The sequence below is a fragment of the Lissotriton vulgaris genome, chromosome 8 (assembly GCF_964263255.1).
Source record: "Lissotriton vulgaris chromosome 8, aLisVul1.2, whole genome shotgun sequence".
NCBI classification, from domain to species: domain Eukaryota; kingdom Metazoa; phylum Chordata; class Amphibia; order Caudata; family Salamandridae; genus Lissotriton; species Lissotriton vulgaris.
Window position 1 is genome coordinate 627,781,650 of NC_141696.1, and position 15,239 is coordinate 627,796,888.

Consider the following 15,239-nt stretch of genomic DNA (forward strand, 5'->3'; position numbering starts at 1 on the left):
GAATAACATTTAGTTTCCATTGTGCTCTACTGAATGTTTGGTTTTGTATAGCAATGAGGTACATTATGTAATGTTTGTTTCTGTGTAGTGTATGTGTTCAGGCTACTAGCTGCAAAATTAAATAGGGTACACTTGTTGTTTCTTGTGTCCTGACCACTTTATTTTTCTGTCTTTCACAAACAGATGCACCTCTTGATGGAGATCATCAAATTGTTGTGGAAATCCAGGAGACTGTCTTTGTATCGGATGATGTGGACTCCGATATTAATGTGCATAACTTTGCTCCAGATGAAGCAGATTCTGTAGTTATCCAGGATGTAATTGATGACTTGGTGATAGAGGATGTTCAATGCTCAGACATCGTGGACGAAGGCAATGTATCAGAAACTATAATAATTCCTAACCAAGTACTGGACACTGAAGTTGTGGATGGAGTTTCGTTGGAACACTGTAATGTTCCAGAGGATGTTTTGGTTTCGGACATCACGCCGGAGTCCATCTCTGTACCTGAAAATGTAATGACAGGCGAGGTAATGCACGTGCATGAAGTTGCCAATTTAGAGCACGTCGTGCAGGATGATGTCTTAGAAACAGACATTATGTCTCATAATCTGTCGGCCAACATAATTTCAGAAGAGGTCCTGGTAACAGACTGTGTCTCTGAAGCAGTGATTGATGCTGATGGTATACCTGTAGAGTGCCAAGATGAAGACAGCAAAAGCAACTGTGACGACTACCTGATGATTTCTTGTGAGTGTTATGGAATTGTAGTATTACTGGTTAAAGAAGCCTGGGGAGGTCGGTTTGATTTCTGCCTTGCTATAACAAGGAACATCTGTGATCAGGTAAAACTGTTGCCTTCAGTTAGGAAGTATTCTGTCATTCATGCTCTACCTCCTTGACCACTGATTCAAAACAATGCCTGCAGCACAGTCTGGGCAGGAAAAGGCTTCCCAAAAACATGTTAATTACTTTTTTTGATCAGGGAGCCACCTGGTATGTCTCCTCTTGTGCATCTACCCCACCACCTACAAATGCATCATCAACCCAGTTCCTGTTTTTTCACCCATCGGCATTAAGCAAGGAAGGGCTTCTCCTCATAGTCTTCTGTTTTTTTAGCAGTTACTATTGTTCCTCCTCCCTATTTGGAGGGACATTTTTCTTTTGTTTTACACCTTTTTTGATTGACCTTCCTCATGAAGCAGTATGCTATGTGCTGTGGTTTCTTCTCAATAGCAGGTCTGCACATTGCTTGCATTTGGAGAGTTTCTGTGTAGGAATACACCTCGAGTTGCCCACGATACAAGGCTAGTAACTTTGTGGCTGGATTTACCCTGACGTGTTGGGAAGTGGTTTTTAGTACTGGGCTTGGTACTCTTTTCAGCAACTAATATCGTAACAGTGTGAGGGCTACTGCTATAATGTTTGGAACCTCCATAGCCTGTTCAGGAGACTATCAATGGTAACACACAGTCTCTTGAAATGATAAGTATTGCGGGACACGAAAGAGTATTTGTGGTGCATTTGGACACCACCGAACAGACCTAGAGCAGTCTGGGGTACATAGGCTCCAGAAGCTAAATTCTGTAGGCATGTTTATGAAACCTGTACAAGGCTCTTCCTTCGAAGATCACTCCCTCCAGGGTCCTGCTATCTTGGTAGGGCATTACCTATGGATTAATTGAGAAATAATATAAACCCAAATCTCTTTCTAGTAAATGCAAGCATCACTATTGGGTAAGATGAAGATATTTACACTTCTTCTGTACCATCTGTCCGAAGCCCTTTTGACAAAGTTATTCTTCCAGTGATTCATACTAAATAAAATAACATGGACAGAAAAGGGAAGAAGTAAAAGGTTACCAGTTTCAGGTCTGGTTATTTTAGTGCCATTGTTCTAGCACTGGGCAGTGAGTCTTGCCAAAATAGTACTACCATTGAGCTGCTTAGGTCACCAGTCCATGATCCAAATTGAAATGTGATATAGCTCTGCATCTTACTGTTCCTCCCACTTTTTCTCCAGAACATTTGTATTCAGCTGAGATTTCCTTCACCCCTCATTATTTATTCCTCCTCTGTGTTTCTTCTTTTGATGCATATATCTTACAGCAGATTCCTCACTTAATGAGTGAGCTTCCTTTCAGTGCCAGATTGGATCTGGAAACTTTTTCCCCAGCAATAGCTCTACATCTTTGCGAGGTGTCACGCACCATGTTGCTTCAGCCACGTCTCCATCTGCCCCAGACATGAGGACATATAAGATACCTGTTGGCACGCTGGCATTAGTTACTATTTTTGCATGCCTCATCGATGCAAATCTAAAGGTCACAGACTTCATTCTGCAGATTTTCGACAGCGACCTGGTTAGATGTCTTCTAACATTTCAGAGCTTATTTCCCATTGCAGATGTCAAATGGTGTCCTCTTCAGACCCTCATGACAAATGCATGTGGTGTTTTGCATCCTATCAAGACACCTCTGGCAGCTATTCCTTCTTCCTCAATGCACCCAAAGGTCATCAGGGAGTGGAAGACCAAGTTAATTTTGTTCAAGGCTGTCAGGGATGTGCCTACACGTTCTACTTCTTCCTTCAGGTAAGTCTCCAAATAAGGATCGATCTCCCTGAAGATTGTCCCTCAAAAGGCATAAAAAGCACCCTAGAAAGAGAGTAATCTTTTTGTTCAATAAAACGTTCCTGCTTCCTGACGCTATGCTCTTCCACGTCTTAGGAGTATTTCTGTGTTGAAAAAGATAAATTGAGAATTTCTGACACCATCTGCTGACTCTGTGCGATTTGTTTCCTTCAGGTTCGATATGCTGGATTTCTTCACGACTGCTCCTTTCCGCTGTGGGCCAACCCCAAAGGTGGACCCAGTGTTGTTTGCTTGGCTACTCTGAAGGCTCTCATCCAGATGCCATCTGACTCTGAAGCTGTTTAGGTAGCTCTGAAGAAGGGTGTATCCCTCACCCCTGTAGCATTCCTTCTGAGAAAGTCAGTCTGTTAAATACAGTAGTACAAATAGCAGCAAAAGCATTGGAATTGACCTTGCCCTTTGTGGAAACAAAATCTAACATTTTCAAAGTGATCTTGCTGCCCTTCTTTATAGTTTCAGAGCCTCTACTACCTCTCAGTTAGGTACTATTAGAGCCTATCTTTGATACTTGAGGGAAAAAAACCTTCTTGGGCCAAGTAGCCCATAGATGAATAGCTAAATGGCAAAGACCAATTCAGTGTGACCGGAAATTCATGTCATTTGACCCTTTACTGGAAAGTCTTTTTGCCCAATTCTCCTATGCGAAATTGAACTCAAATATTGCCACTGTTTGAGTGCCCCACGCTGGGGATCAGTTGGGTAATAGCTCAGTATTTATTGAATCTCACCCCTCTATTTAAGACATGTATACTTCTTTTGACTACAGATAATGACCAAGGCTACTTGGACTGCACAGTGACCAATTTCTAGTCAAACATGTTTGGTATGCTAGGGATATACTTGATATCAAAAGGGATGTAAATGGAAAATCCCAAAAAGGGGTAAACATTAAGGAAAATGCGTGTAAGTTAGAAATGTAATAAAGCCTGAAAGCTCAGCATAATTAAGTGGACTGACCTTCTTGCTATCTGCAGGTAAAGTAATCCCAGAAGATTAAGGGATTATGTAAATACTTTTGGCTCTGAGATAAGTGTTGTAGAGAACTATGTTGTGCTAGATAAATGGCAACTTTACACAAGAGACCTTGATATGTCTGAATCAGTCTCCAGTGCAAATCTTGCAGTAATTGTGATGGTTATCCCTGCATCATTTGACTCTTAAGATAGGTAATACAACTAGAAGTTTTAAGATCGAGAGAACCCTGGCCTTTTTGGGCTTTTTGTGTCCATTTTTAATAAAAATGTAGACTTTTTACAGAGTTTATTAGCCTTCCATTTCAAGTTTTTACGCAAACCTCTACCCTCGACGGTATTGTTTCCGTATGCATTTCCCACTTCTCCACGTATCGTTCCGACATCGGAATCAAACTTCGATCAGAAAACCTCATGGATGGCCTTCGAGACCTAACCGCGCCCAGTTAGCTCTCCGTCGATGGATCGTTTAAATTCGGTCCTTGGTGCCACTCGAAGTATCTGCGCACCGACTCACACGACGTGTGCAACTTGTACTTGTCTCCGGAGTACAAAAAAGAAGACTGTGATGCCTGCAGGTCATTCCGATCAAAAAGACTCTTTGCGAATGTCGGGCTCGACGTCGTGAGGTGCAGCGCCAAAGCATCGTAGACACGCCGGACATCTTCCATGAAGAATCCAGCCAAGAAGACATCCAGTCTTCAGAGGCAGAGGAGGAGGAAGCCTTCTCCATACAAGATTCAGACTCTGAACTCGAGATAGACCTAGACGCCGAAGAACTGCCGCAGGGACAAGGTGACATGAGTACCGAAGACCCCTTGCTCCCACAAATGCAGTAATAACACAAGGCTTCAGCACCACCTCTGCCTTCTGGCCAAGGTCAGCATTGAGACGACGTTTCTGACGCCCTGCCTTCTGTCTGGCACCAATACTACCAGTCAAGCCTTCCGACTCCGTACCGAGTCCCCGGACCTCCTCGGAGCCGAAAGCCTCTGGTTCCAAACACAATTCCGGTTCGAAGCCGAATTCTTCCATGCCAAAAGTCAAGCAGCCTTTGGAGCCGAAACCCTCCACGTTTAAAGGTCAGCCTTAGTCGATGCCAAAAGCCTCGGCACCGAGACACCCTTTCGGATCGAAATTGGACACTATTCAATTACCCCCCCCCCCCCGATCTGAAGCAAAAGAGCCTCCATATTCATGCTGGCACTGGCCGTATCCATTGAAAGCCACCTGTAAAACGCAAGATTCAAGAAGAGGACACTTGCAAAATCCCCTTGAAAAGAAAGTGTGTGGCTACCAGTCCTTTTCATATACCATCGCCTCCTATTCCAGCACCTGTGTCACCACATGAGAATCCTTTGCAGATTACATCTCAGGGCTCTCCTCAATCACATCATGACGATGATGATGATGCACATGATGGGGGGAAAGGATATCCCAACAGATCCATGGACAGATTACATAGTGGATCCCCCAGATGATACTGATCCAAACCTTTATCCAGCCTAACCATCTCCTCCAGACGACAATGCATCACACCAATTACCATAGGGTAGGTAGAGCTCCACAAAGAATCACTTGAGGAAGATTTTTTGTTTGAGGCCTTAACATCAACACAAAGGCCATCACAGTTGCTTCCAATGCTTAAAGTCATGATGCGGCATGATGATGAGATTTTCAAAGATCCAGTCATAGCAAGCAGTCTAACACCTAGAGTGGATAACACATATAAGGCCTCTCCTACAGACCCCATTTTTATCAAGGTAAAAGTGCCATTAGATTCCTTAGTCATATCTTATGCTTGTAAGAGAGCAAATTCTCAAACATCAGGGGATGCTCCTCCGTCAGATAAAGAATCCAAACTAATTGATGCTTCTGACAAGCGCATAGCTGCTCAGGCAGCAAATCAGTGGCGCATAGCGAACACCCAAGGCCTTCTAGTTAGATATCACAGGGCACACCGGGACGAAATGGAGCAATTGCTTCAATATCTCCCAAAAGAGCATAATGTTAAGGCAAATTCCTCTATTGGTTGTGCTCTAGATGCAGCAGACACTGCAGCTAGAGAGGTTAACACCAGCATCCTACTTAGGCAACACACTTGGTTAAGGATTTCAGGTTTTAAACCTGAAGTCCGACAATCTATCCTTACCACACCATTTGATAAGGAACATTTGTTTGGTCGTAGTGTCGACCAGGCACTCGAAAAAATGACAAAGGACACTGAAGTTGTTAAATCTATGGGAGCGCTTCAGACAGCATCTAGCAGAGATTCCTTTCACCGCTCCTCCTATAGGGGTAGGTCAAAAACCACACCCACAGATCAAAACACCTCAGCTTATACAGGTAGTAGCCAGTCCTCTCCCTCCATAGTTTTTTTCCAAAGGGGGTTATAGAGGCAACAATTTCAAAGGTAGTGGTAAGGGTAACACACCCCGTAACTCTCCTTCCAGCAACTAACAATGACTTGCTCACACTTCCCCTCGTTTATACCACACCTGTCGGTGGAAGACTTAAAAAATTTCTCCCCATTTGGCAGTCTATAACATCAGACAAATGGGTGCTTGAAATTATCGAACATGGTTATTTCCTGGAGCTTACCAGCAACCCCACAAACATTTCACCTCGATCTCACCGTTTATCTGCAGAACACATACATGTACTAAAACAAGAGGTTCAGTCTCTTTTACTAAAGGGCGCAAGAGAGACAGTACAATACAGTACCACTGCTCAGGGGTTTACTCTCTCTACTTTCTCACCCCAAAAAGGGTGGGTCCCTAAGACCTATTTTAGATCTGAGACAGCTAAACCATTACATACTGTCCGAGCACTTGCAAATGATGACAATTCAAGTACTCCCACTTCTATAGACCGCAGACTTTGTCTATTCTGAATTTAAAAGAACGCATAATACCATGTTCCAATTCATCCAGCTCATCTCAAATACCTCCGATTTGTCATAGCAGGCAAGCACTACCAGTTCAAGGTTCTTCGCTTCGGAGTCACGACATCGCCCAGAGTATTTTGGCCAAATGCCTCGCAGGACTCGCTGCTCATCTCAGGAGGCAACACATTCATGTTTTCCCCTACCTAGATGACTGGCTCATCAAAGCCATCACTCACCAAAACTGTCTGCAACACACACAGATTACCATAGATCTACTTCATCGACTGGGCTTTACCATCAATGCACAAAAGGCTCACCTGCATCCCTCACAGATGCAGTCTTACCTGGGAGCCACTCTAGACACAGTCAAAGTTCTAGACTCTCCTAATGTAGCCAGGATAGACTATTCAAGCTACCATTCATCAGTTTCAGTCCAGCCAATCATTACCAGCCAGAATGTTCATGCAACTGCTGGGAATGATGGCCTCTTGCATAGCATTTGTACCCCATGCAAGGCTTCACATGCGCCCCCTGGAACAATGCTTGTCACATCAGTGGAATCAGTCACAGGGTCAATTAACCGATCTAGTGTTGGTAGACGGCTGTACACATCACTGTCTGCAGCGGTGGAAACCACAAAACTTATCAGCAGGCCGGCCTTTCATATACCCTGTTCCACTGATCGTGCTCACAGCGGACACATCTCTAACAGATTATGGTGCTCATCTCAAAGATTACACAATACAAGGGTTGTGGAGCAACAAGCACAAGACTCTCCACATCAACTATCTGGAGCTATTAGCTGTCTTCCTAGCGCTAAAAGCTTTTCAAACTCCTCCTGTAGCCAAGACTGGCCCAGTCCGGACGGACAACATGACAGCAATGTATTATGTGCAGAAGCAAGGTGGGATGCACTTTCTCCAACTGTCAACACCCGCTCAAACCATTTGGGATTGGGCGATTCAACACAACATTTATCTCCTGGCAGAACATCTCCCAGGGGTAAGCAATCAAATTGCCGATCTCCTCAGCAGAAGAATGCTACAAATTCACAAGTGGGAACTTCACCCACAGGTTCTCCTTCCATATTTCCAACAAATTGGATTTCGGCAAATAGACCTATTCGCCACAGCTGAAAACGCAAAATGCCCAAACTTCGGATCCAGGTACTCACACCGCAATCACAGGGCAATGCCATATGGATCAACTGGTCAGGGATATTTGCCTATGCTTTTCCGCCTCTCCCGCTCATTCCATGGGTGGTTCGGAAGCTCAGGCAGACATCCCTCGCACTAATTCGCGTAGCTCCCACATGGGCTCGTCAATCATGGTACACCACCTTGTTGGAGCTGTCACTAGTTCCACATCAAAAGTTACACCTGAACTCCAGTCTTCTCACACAGAACCATGGTGAAATCAGACTTCCAAATCCCACAGAACTGAATTTAGTGATCTGGCTTCTGAAGTCATAGAGCTTGGATACTTAAAGTTACCACCAGACTGTATGAATATTCTAAAAGAAGCAAGAAAGCCTACCACCACAGCTTGCTATACTGCCAAATGGAAAAGATTAATGGTATATGGCAACAACAATAAAGTCACTCCTTTAGATGCTTCCATACAGAATATTATCTGTTATTTGTTACATTTGCAACAAAGAGGACTGGCTTACACGTCTATTCGTTTGCACCTCGCAGCTGTAGCTGCCTACTTACAAAATAGGCAACATCTCTCACTATTCAGAGTTCCAGTAATTAAAGCCTTTATGGAAGGTTTAAAAAGGGTAATACCACCAATGATTCCTCCTGCCCCAGTCTGGAATATCAACATTGTCCTCCAAGGCTCATGGGCCCACCTTTTGAACCATTACACAAATGCCCTTTACAGTTCCTTTCCTCATTGCTATCACATTACTGAGGAGAGTTGGTGAGCTACAGGCATTAATGCTAGAAGATCCTTTTTTCAGCACATAAAGACGGGATAGTTCTCTGGACCAATCCCGAATTCCTTCCTAAAGTAGTTCCTGCCTTTATTATAAATCAATCAGTTGAGTTACCAGTTTTATTTCCTCAACCTGATTCTGCTTCAGAACGCTCTTCACACGCTTGACATAAGCTTTATTATAGTACATAGATAAAACAAAGGACTTTCGCAAAACAAAACAATGGTTTCTAGCATTTGCTCCACCTTATAAAGGCAATCCTATCTCTAAATCTGGTATTGCAAGATGGATTGTTAGATGCATTCAAACATGCTGTACTAAAGCCATAAGAACTTTGGCTATACCCCCTAGAGCGCATTCAACTCACAAAATTGGGGCTTCTGTTGCCTTTTTAGGTAACATCCCTCTAGCTGACATATGTCAAGCAGCTACATGGTCTACACCACACACATTTACCAAACACTATTGTGTAGATGTATTAGTACGACAACAAGCTAATGTAGGCCAAGCAGTACTTAAAACACTATTCCAAACAACCGCAACATCTATAGGATAGCCACCCCCTTTGGGAGTATACTGCTTTATAGTCTATGCAAAGCATGTGTATCTACAGCACACATGCCTCGAACGGATAATATTACTTACCCAGTAAGAGTCTGTTCTTGGCATGTAGAGCTGTAGATTCACATGCGCCCACCCACCTCCCCGGGCACCTTTAGTTGTTGCAGTTCTTCATTATACATTTATAGGCATAGACATCTCTATACTACACTGTAGGAAACTGGCTCTATATATATACTACACGAAAATGAGGTATAGTGTGTATAGAGTCCAGGTGACACCAGTGGTAGGCAGAGCTTAAAGTTAGATAGAACCTTACTCTCTAGTTGTGGTAGAGTGGTCGAACAGTAAGGCAGTATCAGAGGGCAGTGTTAAGTATTTGATGTACACACTCGTCAGCAAATGAATTCACACACTCAATAACTGAACTCGAACTCTAGGCCAATTGTTTTTGTATAAAAATATATACTGTTGTTTTATTTTTAGACCCACGCAAGCCTGTCACAGGTAAGCATTAAATACTTTTCAGTAATAAGTTACTGGATATAGAACAGTTTGAAAATACAATAGAACTTGTACTTTGTTTGATTTACAGGGGATGCAGCAGGTTGCAACACTTAGCAAATACAGTACATTGAAATGAATATGCTTTTTCAGTAAATTACAGGTAAGTTATTTTTTTTTGTTACTTTTCTAACTCCGTGCTGGATACCTACATTCAGCACTGGGACATTTCCTGTAAACAGGTAAGTAAATACGTTTTGGTTATTTGTGCGATTTTTAAAGAATATTTTTAGATTTCAAAACTCTACACTTAAAACTTTTGGGAAGAAAATTGTCAATGTTATCCTATGGAGGAAAAACAGGTTATTGGTTCACAGGTAAGTAATCGACTGTGGGAGTTGAGGTTCTGGGGTTAGATTCCGGGGTCCCCCAGGGTCAGTGATGCACTGTTGTTGCACCCTCAGCGGCACTAGTGCGGCCGGGTGTAGAGGGTTGAGGCCCAGTGTTATCCAATAGGGGATAGGGGGCCTCTGGTTAGTGGCTGCTGGAAAGCAGGCCACTGGGTTGTGGGAGCAAAGCTTCTAGGGTTAAGGTCAGGACAAATCGGTAAACAAGTAGCACAAAGGGTGCACCCACAGCGGCACTGGGACGGCCGGGTGCAGAGTGCTGTTTCGAGGTCGGGTGCCCTGTTGTTTTCAATGGAGAACCTTCGGTTTGCAAAAGCACTGCAGGCAGGGAGACAAAGGACTTCTGGGTGGGACCACCACTTGGAGAGGTAAGTTGGGAAGTTAAGGGTTGGTTAGGCACCGTTGGTGTTGGCACACAAGGCCATGGGGCGTCGGGTGCAGGGATGCCTTTTGGGGTCTAATCTTCTTACCAGCTCCTGCTCGCGGTTAGGGGGGCCTTCTGGATTTAGGCTGCAGGCGTCGGCTGGAGGCAGGTCAGAGGTCGCCGGATCTCGGGTCAGGATCGCCGGGGTGACCTCCTTGTGGTGTTTTTCAACACTCAAGCTCGGACCGGGTTCGGCGGGTGTAGAGTGGGCTGGATTTGCGGTCTCTGGCTGCTGCCAGAGGTTGCAGTTGAACAAATCCGGTGTTCACAGGAGAAGCAGTCTTTGGAAGGGAAGGCAGGCAGGTCCTCCGGGGTTTTTGAGGTTGCTGGCTGCAGGACATACCAGTATTTCGCAGGAGCAGGTTAGAGAGGAGACACGGCCAGTACAGCTGGGGCCAAGTCAGTGGGCGTCTTCCCCTTGTTAGCTGGCTGCACAGCTGTTTGGTCCTTCTTCTTTTCTTCTTGTTGTCAGGCTGGATCTGAGCAAGCAAGGTTCAGTGTATCCCCTAAATACTAGATTTAGGGGTTTTGCAGGTAGGTAAGGGCAGGGACCAATGGGTCCCTTCCCTGGGGTGAGTACACCCCCTATTGTGCCACCCTCCAGTTGGGGGGTGGGGGCAGGATCCTGTCTCTGGTTGGCTATGTCCCCCCATCCTCAAGATGACGGGAACTCCGAGTTGTGCTTCACCTCGCCTCCCCCACTTGAGGGGTGGAGTTGGCAGAGGTGGGCACACCACTTTTCCTCACTTGTTTTTTCCACCGGCTCTCCCGCCCAAAGTGGGGGGTAGAACAAGTGGGGACCAGTTGCTGAAAGCAGCAAATGGTCTGGGGAGGCTCACAAAGGCGGCATGCCTTTGAAGCTTCCCCTTCGTGAACTATACTCATCCTGGGGGAGGAGGCTTGGCACCTCGGCCCAGGATGTGCATTGTTTCAGGCCCCCGAGAGCAGCAGGCTCTCGACCCAGTGGTTCAGAAACATGTCTGTTGGTGGCAGCCTAAGCAGCCACTCAGTCAGGTCATTAGGAGTTGGTTGAGCTTCAGGGGGCATCCCTAAGATGCCCTCTGTTGTACAATTTACATTAAATCCCATACTGGCATCAGTGTGGGTTTAATGTGCTGAGAAGTTTGATACCAAACTTCCCTGTTTTCAGTGTAGCCATTATGGTGTTGTGGAGTTCGTGATGACAAACTCCCAGCACCATATACTCTTAATGGCAGCACTGCACTTACAGCGTGCTGGAATGGACTTGGGCACTGTAGTGGTTACAGGGCTCATGCACCTGTACTTTCACCACTGGCATAGGGCACCCAACTAGAGGGGAGACTGATGTATGCCAGGGCAGTGGTCTGTGGGCATGGCACACAGGGATATGTGCCATGTCGACTCTTCACTTTGTTCTGCACCAAGACACGCAGCCTGCAAAGGCAGTGTGAGAAGGTGGCCTGATATGCAGTGCTCACTATTCTAGTGAACACTATGTATCAGTCCAGCAACCCTTATTGATGATTGGTTGTAAGTCAACCTTATAGACCAGCTATCCTAGTAGCGTGGATACGAGCAGTCTAAAGCTAAAGACTCGAGAGGGCGTGTTTAGCCAGCTGTTATACCACACATATACCCCTTGAACACCCAGTGAAAGGACACCACACAAGTGTTATGAAAATAAACAGTGTATTTATTAAAATCACAACAGCCCTGTACTCTTTATGAGGACAGGGTACTAAGCAAAACACAAAACTCTTACGAAAATACTTAAGTTAGCACAGTATATACAAATGCCCGAGGGGCACGGAAAACCATATACTCTGAAAGTGGAATGCGAAATTACTAGCAGGTAAGTACAGTACTAATAGGCTTTGGAATCGCTAGGACTTGACTATAGAATCGTTAGATTACTTCTAGGAGACCCAGGCGACTCGGGTGCAGAGTGTGCACTCTCACGCGTGATGCGGGACAAAGTCTATGGTAGCTAGTAAAGACAAAGTTAGTGTTCTCGGGCGAACCCGACCTGGTAGGAGGAAAACGAAAGTGGATTCTGACCCTTGGATAGTGAGGCTATGCTGGGGCACCGAAATGCCGAAGTTACCTAGCCCAGGGGCTGCAGCTGCATAGGTCTCAAAAGACGTCGGGAATCCTCGTAGACGGACCAGGAGCCTGGAAGAAAGATGCTGGCAGGCGACCAGTGAAGAGAGTTCGAAGTGATCCAAGCCTGGATCTTGAAGACAGATGATACCTGAAAGCAGAGGGGACCAAGTTCGTGACTACTAGCCAGTAGTCAGGGGGCACCAGGAGGGCACCGGATGGTAGTCACCTCGACTAGGTGAGTGGGCGACGCTGTGCTCTGCAGATCTCACGGACCAGGAGGCGTTGTCGGCGACCAGGATGGAGGAGCGAGCTGTCCCACGATGGATGAAGCTGTCGGCGTCGCTGGACCCAGGATTGGGCAACAAAGCCTTGGCTAATTCAAGCCCACGCGGTGGACCTAAAATGGCGTCTGGAGTGGACCAGGAGGGTCCGGGGTGCTCCTCTCTTGGAAGGGAGCAAGGGCCAGTCTGGAGCAACCAGACCAGCAGCAGTGATGTCATCGGGCGTCGTTAACCTCTTCGCCGCTAATGACAAGGGTAACTCGTCATGGACTTTCCATTGATTTCAATGGAAATTACATTGAAGCTGTAAAATAGCCTTAGCAGTAAAGGGGTTAAGAAGGCCACAAGCCAGCGGGCTAATAGCCAAACAACGCGGTGAGCAGCAAAAAGCAGAAGGGACCCACGCAGATCGTGGAGATGCTGGGAGGCTGTACTTCGGTGCTGGAGCTGCTCAGGGTCGGGGCTTCTCGGACCCCAAAGCACTCACCAGAGGGATACTCGGCGGGCTTGTTGTGAAGAAGTCGTGCAGTCTTGGCGATCGTCGGTCCCTCGAGGTCTCGTCGCACTCACGGTTCTCAGCTTGGCTGTAGAGGTGAGTAGAGGTCGGAGGTGCCAGGGAAGCCGGGTCTCGTCGAGCTGTGTCGTCGGATTCCTGAGGAAGGACTTGCAGCAGACCGCAGTGTTCTTTGATGGTGCCTGCGGATGCAGGGTGACTACTCCTTAGTCACAAGGGAGAATCTTGAAGAAGAAATCTTGATGTCCTTTCGCAGAAAGTCGTGTCTTGATTCCAAAGATGATCTCATTTGAACAGGGGGCCCGCTCCTATCTTTATACTAAGAAAAGGGGCTGACCCGGTGACTAGGTCCTGCCTATGGGTGGGACTAGGAGGGGGGTGGTTACACCCCTCTCCCATGCCGGACTTCCCCCAGGCCAGGTGCTGGTGTGCCCCTGGAACTGGTTCTGACCGGCCTATGCGTAGTGAGCACCGGGGTGCCACTCAGCAGTCACCTTCCTGTAAAGCCCTGCCTACCCAGGATACACAAAACCCTGTCTGGGATGGTGCTAGCACCGCCCCGGACAGGAAACCCTTTGTCCAAGCTCTCCTCGCTGGAAGGACTCCCAGCAGCAGGAGGTCAGACTCGTGTCTGTGGTGGCAGCATCCATTTTGTGGAGCTGAGGCTTCGTTTAACTTTAACCGGGGTTCACAGTTACATACATGTCGTGTCCCTCTAGAAGGGTGGAATGCTAACCCCGTCGCCAGAATTGGCGAGGGGTTAGTATTCCAATTCGTATGACACCTTACTCGACATGTTTTGATAAAGCAATACCAAAGATAGCATTTAACCGCAAGGATTATAATGCACTTAAGAGTATATGGTATGCGTTATCATGGAACAGCTATTAGGACTTGGTTCCGCAAGCTGCAGACAGGCTCAGCTCATGCCAGAGCACCATCTCACACGATTCCAAGCACTCTGCCTTCAGGATTGTCAAGGCCTGCCATAGGAGTGACTGATAGGAATCTGTGTGTCCATTTTTAGGGTTAGATATAGGTATACTATATCTACAGCAAAGGGTGATTACACGACTTTGCCCCAGCTGTCATGCAGCCAGTTGTGTCAAATTTAGGAGGCCAGCTAGGGGTGGCATAATACATGCTTCAGCCCCTGGTAGGCCCTGGGTACACCTATGCCCTGAGTTACAGGGTCTGATAAGGTGGCCCAGTACCCATTGGTAAATGCACCTAGGGTACATGTCGTAATTTAGAGAGAGAACAGCCAGGCTGTGGGTCTGATTGGCAGGCCCACAGCCAGAGAAAGTCGTAAACCAGTGAAACAAAAGCAAAAAAATCTGGGTGATCATAGGATTGCAGACCCTACTCTCCTACAGGCAGTGTGTGAGTGTCAGAGTGCAGGGCCTTTAAGGATGGCACAATAAGTGCTGCAGTCCTTAGAGGCCTTCTCTGGTCACAGTGCCCTGGGTACCTGTGGTACCATTTACCAGGGACTGACATGTGACCAGAGATGCCAATTGGGTTTAGGCTTCAATGCAATTTTAGGGAAGGAACATAGGCCTTGGGTACCTGATTATCAGGAGCCCAGGGCACACTCAGTCAAAGAACGTCAGCAATTCAGCAAAAACTGGGGCATACCATGCAAGAAAGAGGGCACTTTCTCACACACACACTTACTTAATCAACTCTCACCCTTTTGCGGGAAAACAATCCAACAATGGAGTCGATGCCAATGTGCACTATCACCGAAAGGAGGAGTCACCTTACCTCGTGACTAGGAAAGACTTCTTCGAAGAAAACCAACTTGCAAACATCCGACCCAACACTAGATGGCCGGAGTATGCAAAGCAGGTGAATCTACAGCTCTACATGCCAAGAAAAGATGCGTACTGGGTAAGTAACATTACCTTTTTCTTGTAGGTCATACATGAATTTAAATTTAGTGTATTTTTTTAATGTTTCACAAGCTGCCTTACTTAACATAACATTCACTGATGTGGCAGTTTTAAT

At 46.2% G+C, this 15,239-nt stretch overlaps 1 protein-coding gene across 2 annotated transcripts in view; it reads left to right on the forward strand.

Annotated features, from left to right (window-relative positions):
• Positions 1-15,239, forward strand: part of ZFX (zinc finger protein X-linked) — a 606,526-nt gene that overhangs the window by 135,068 nt on the left and 456,219 nt on the right. For both annotated transcript variants that reach the window (XM_086934509.1, XM_086934510.1), the window contains exon 3: positions 184-750. In XM_086934509.1, coding sequence (XP_086790635.1) covers positions 184-750 — 567 coding nt within the window. The remainder of the gene's footprint in view (positions 1-183; positions 751-15,239) is intronic.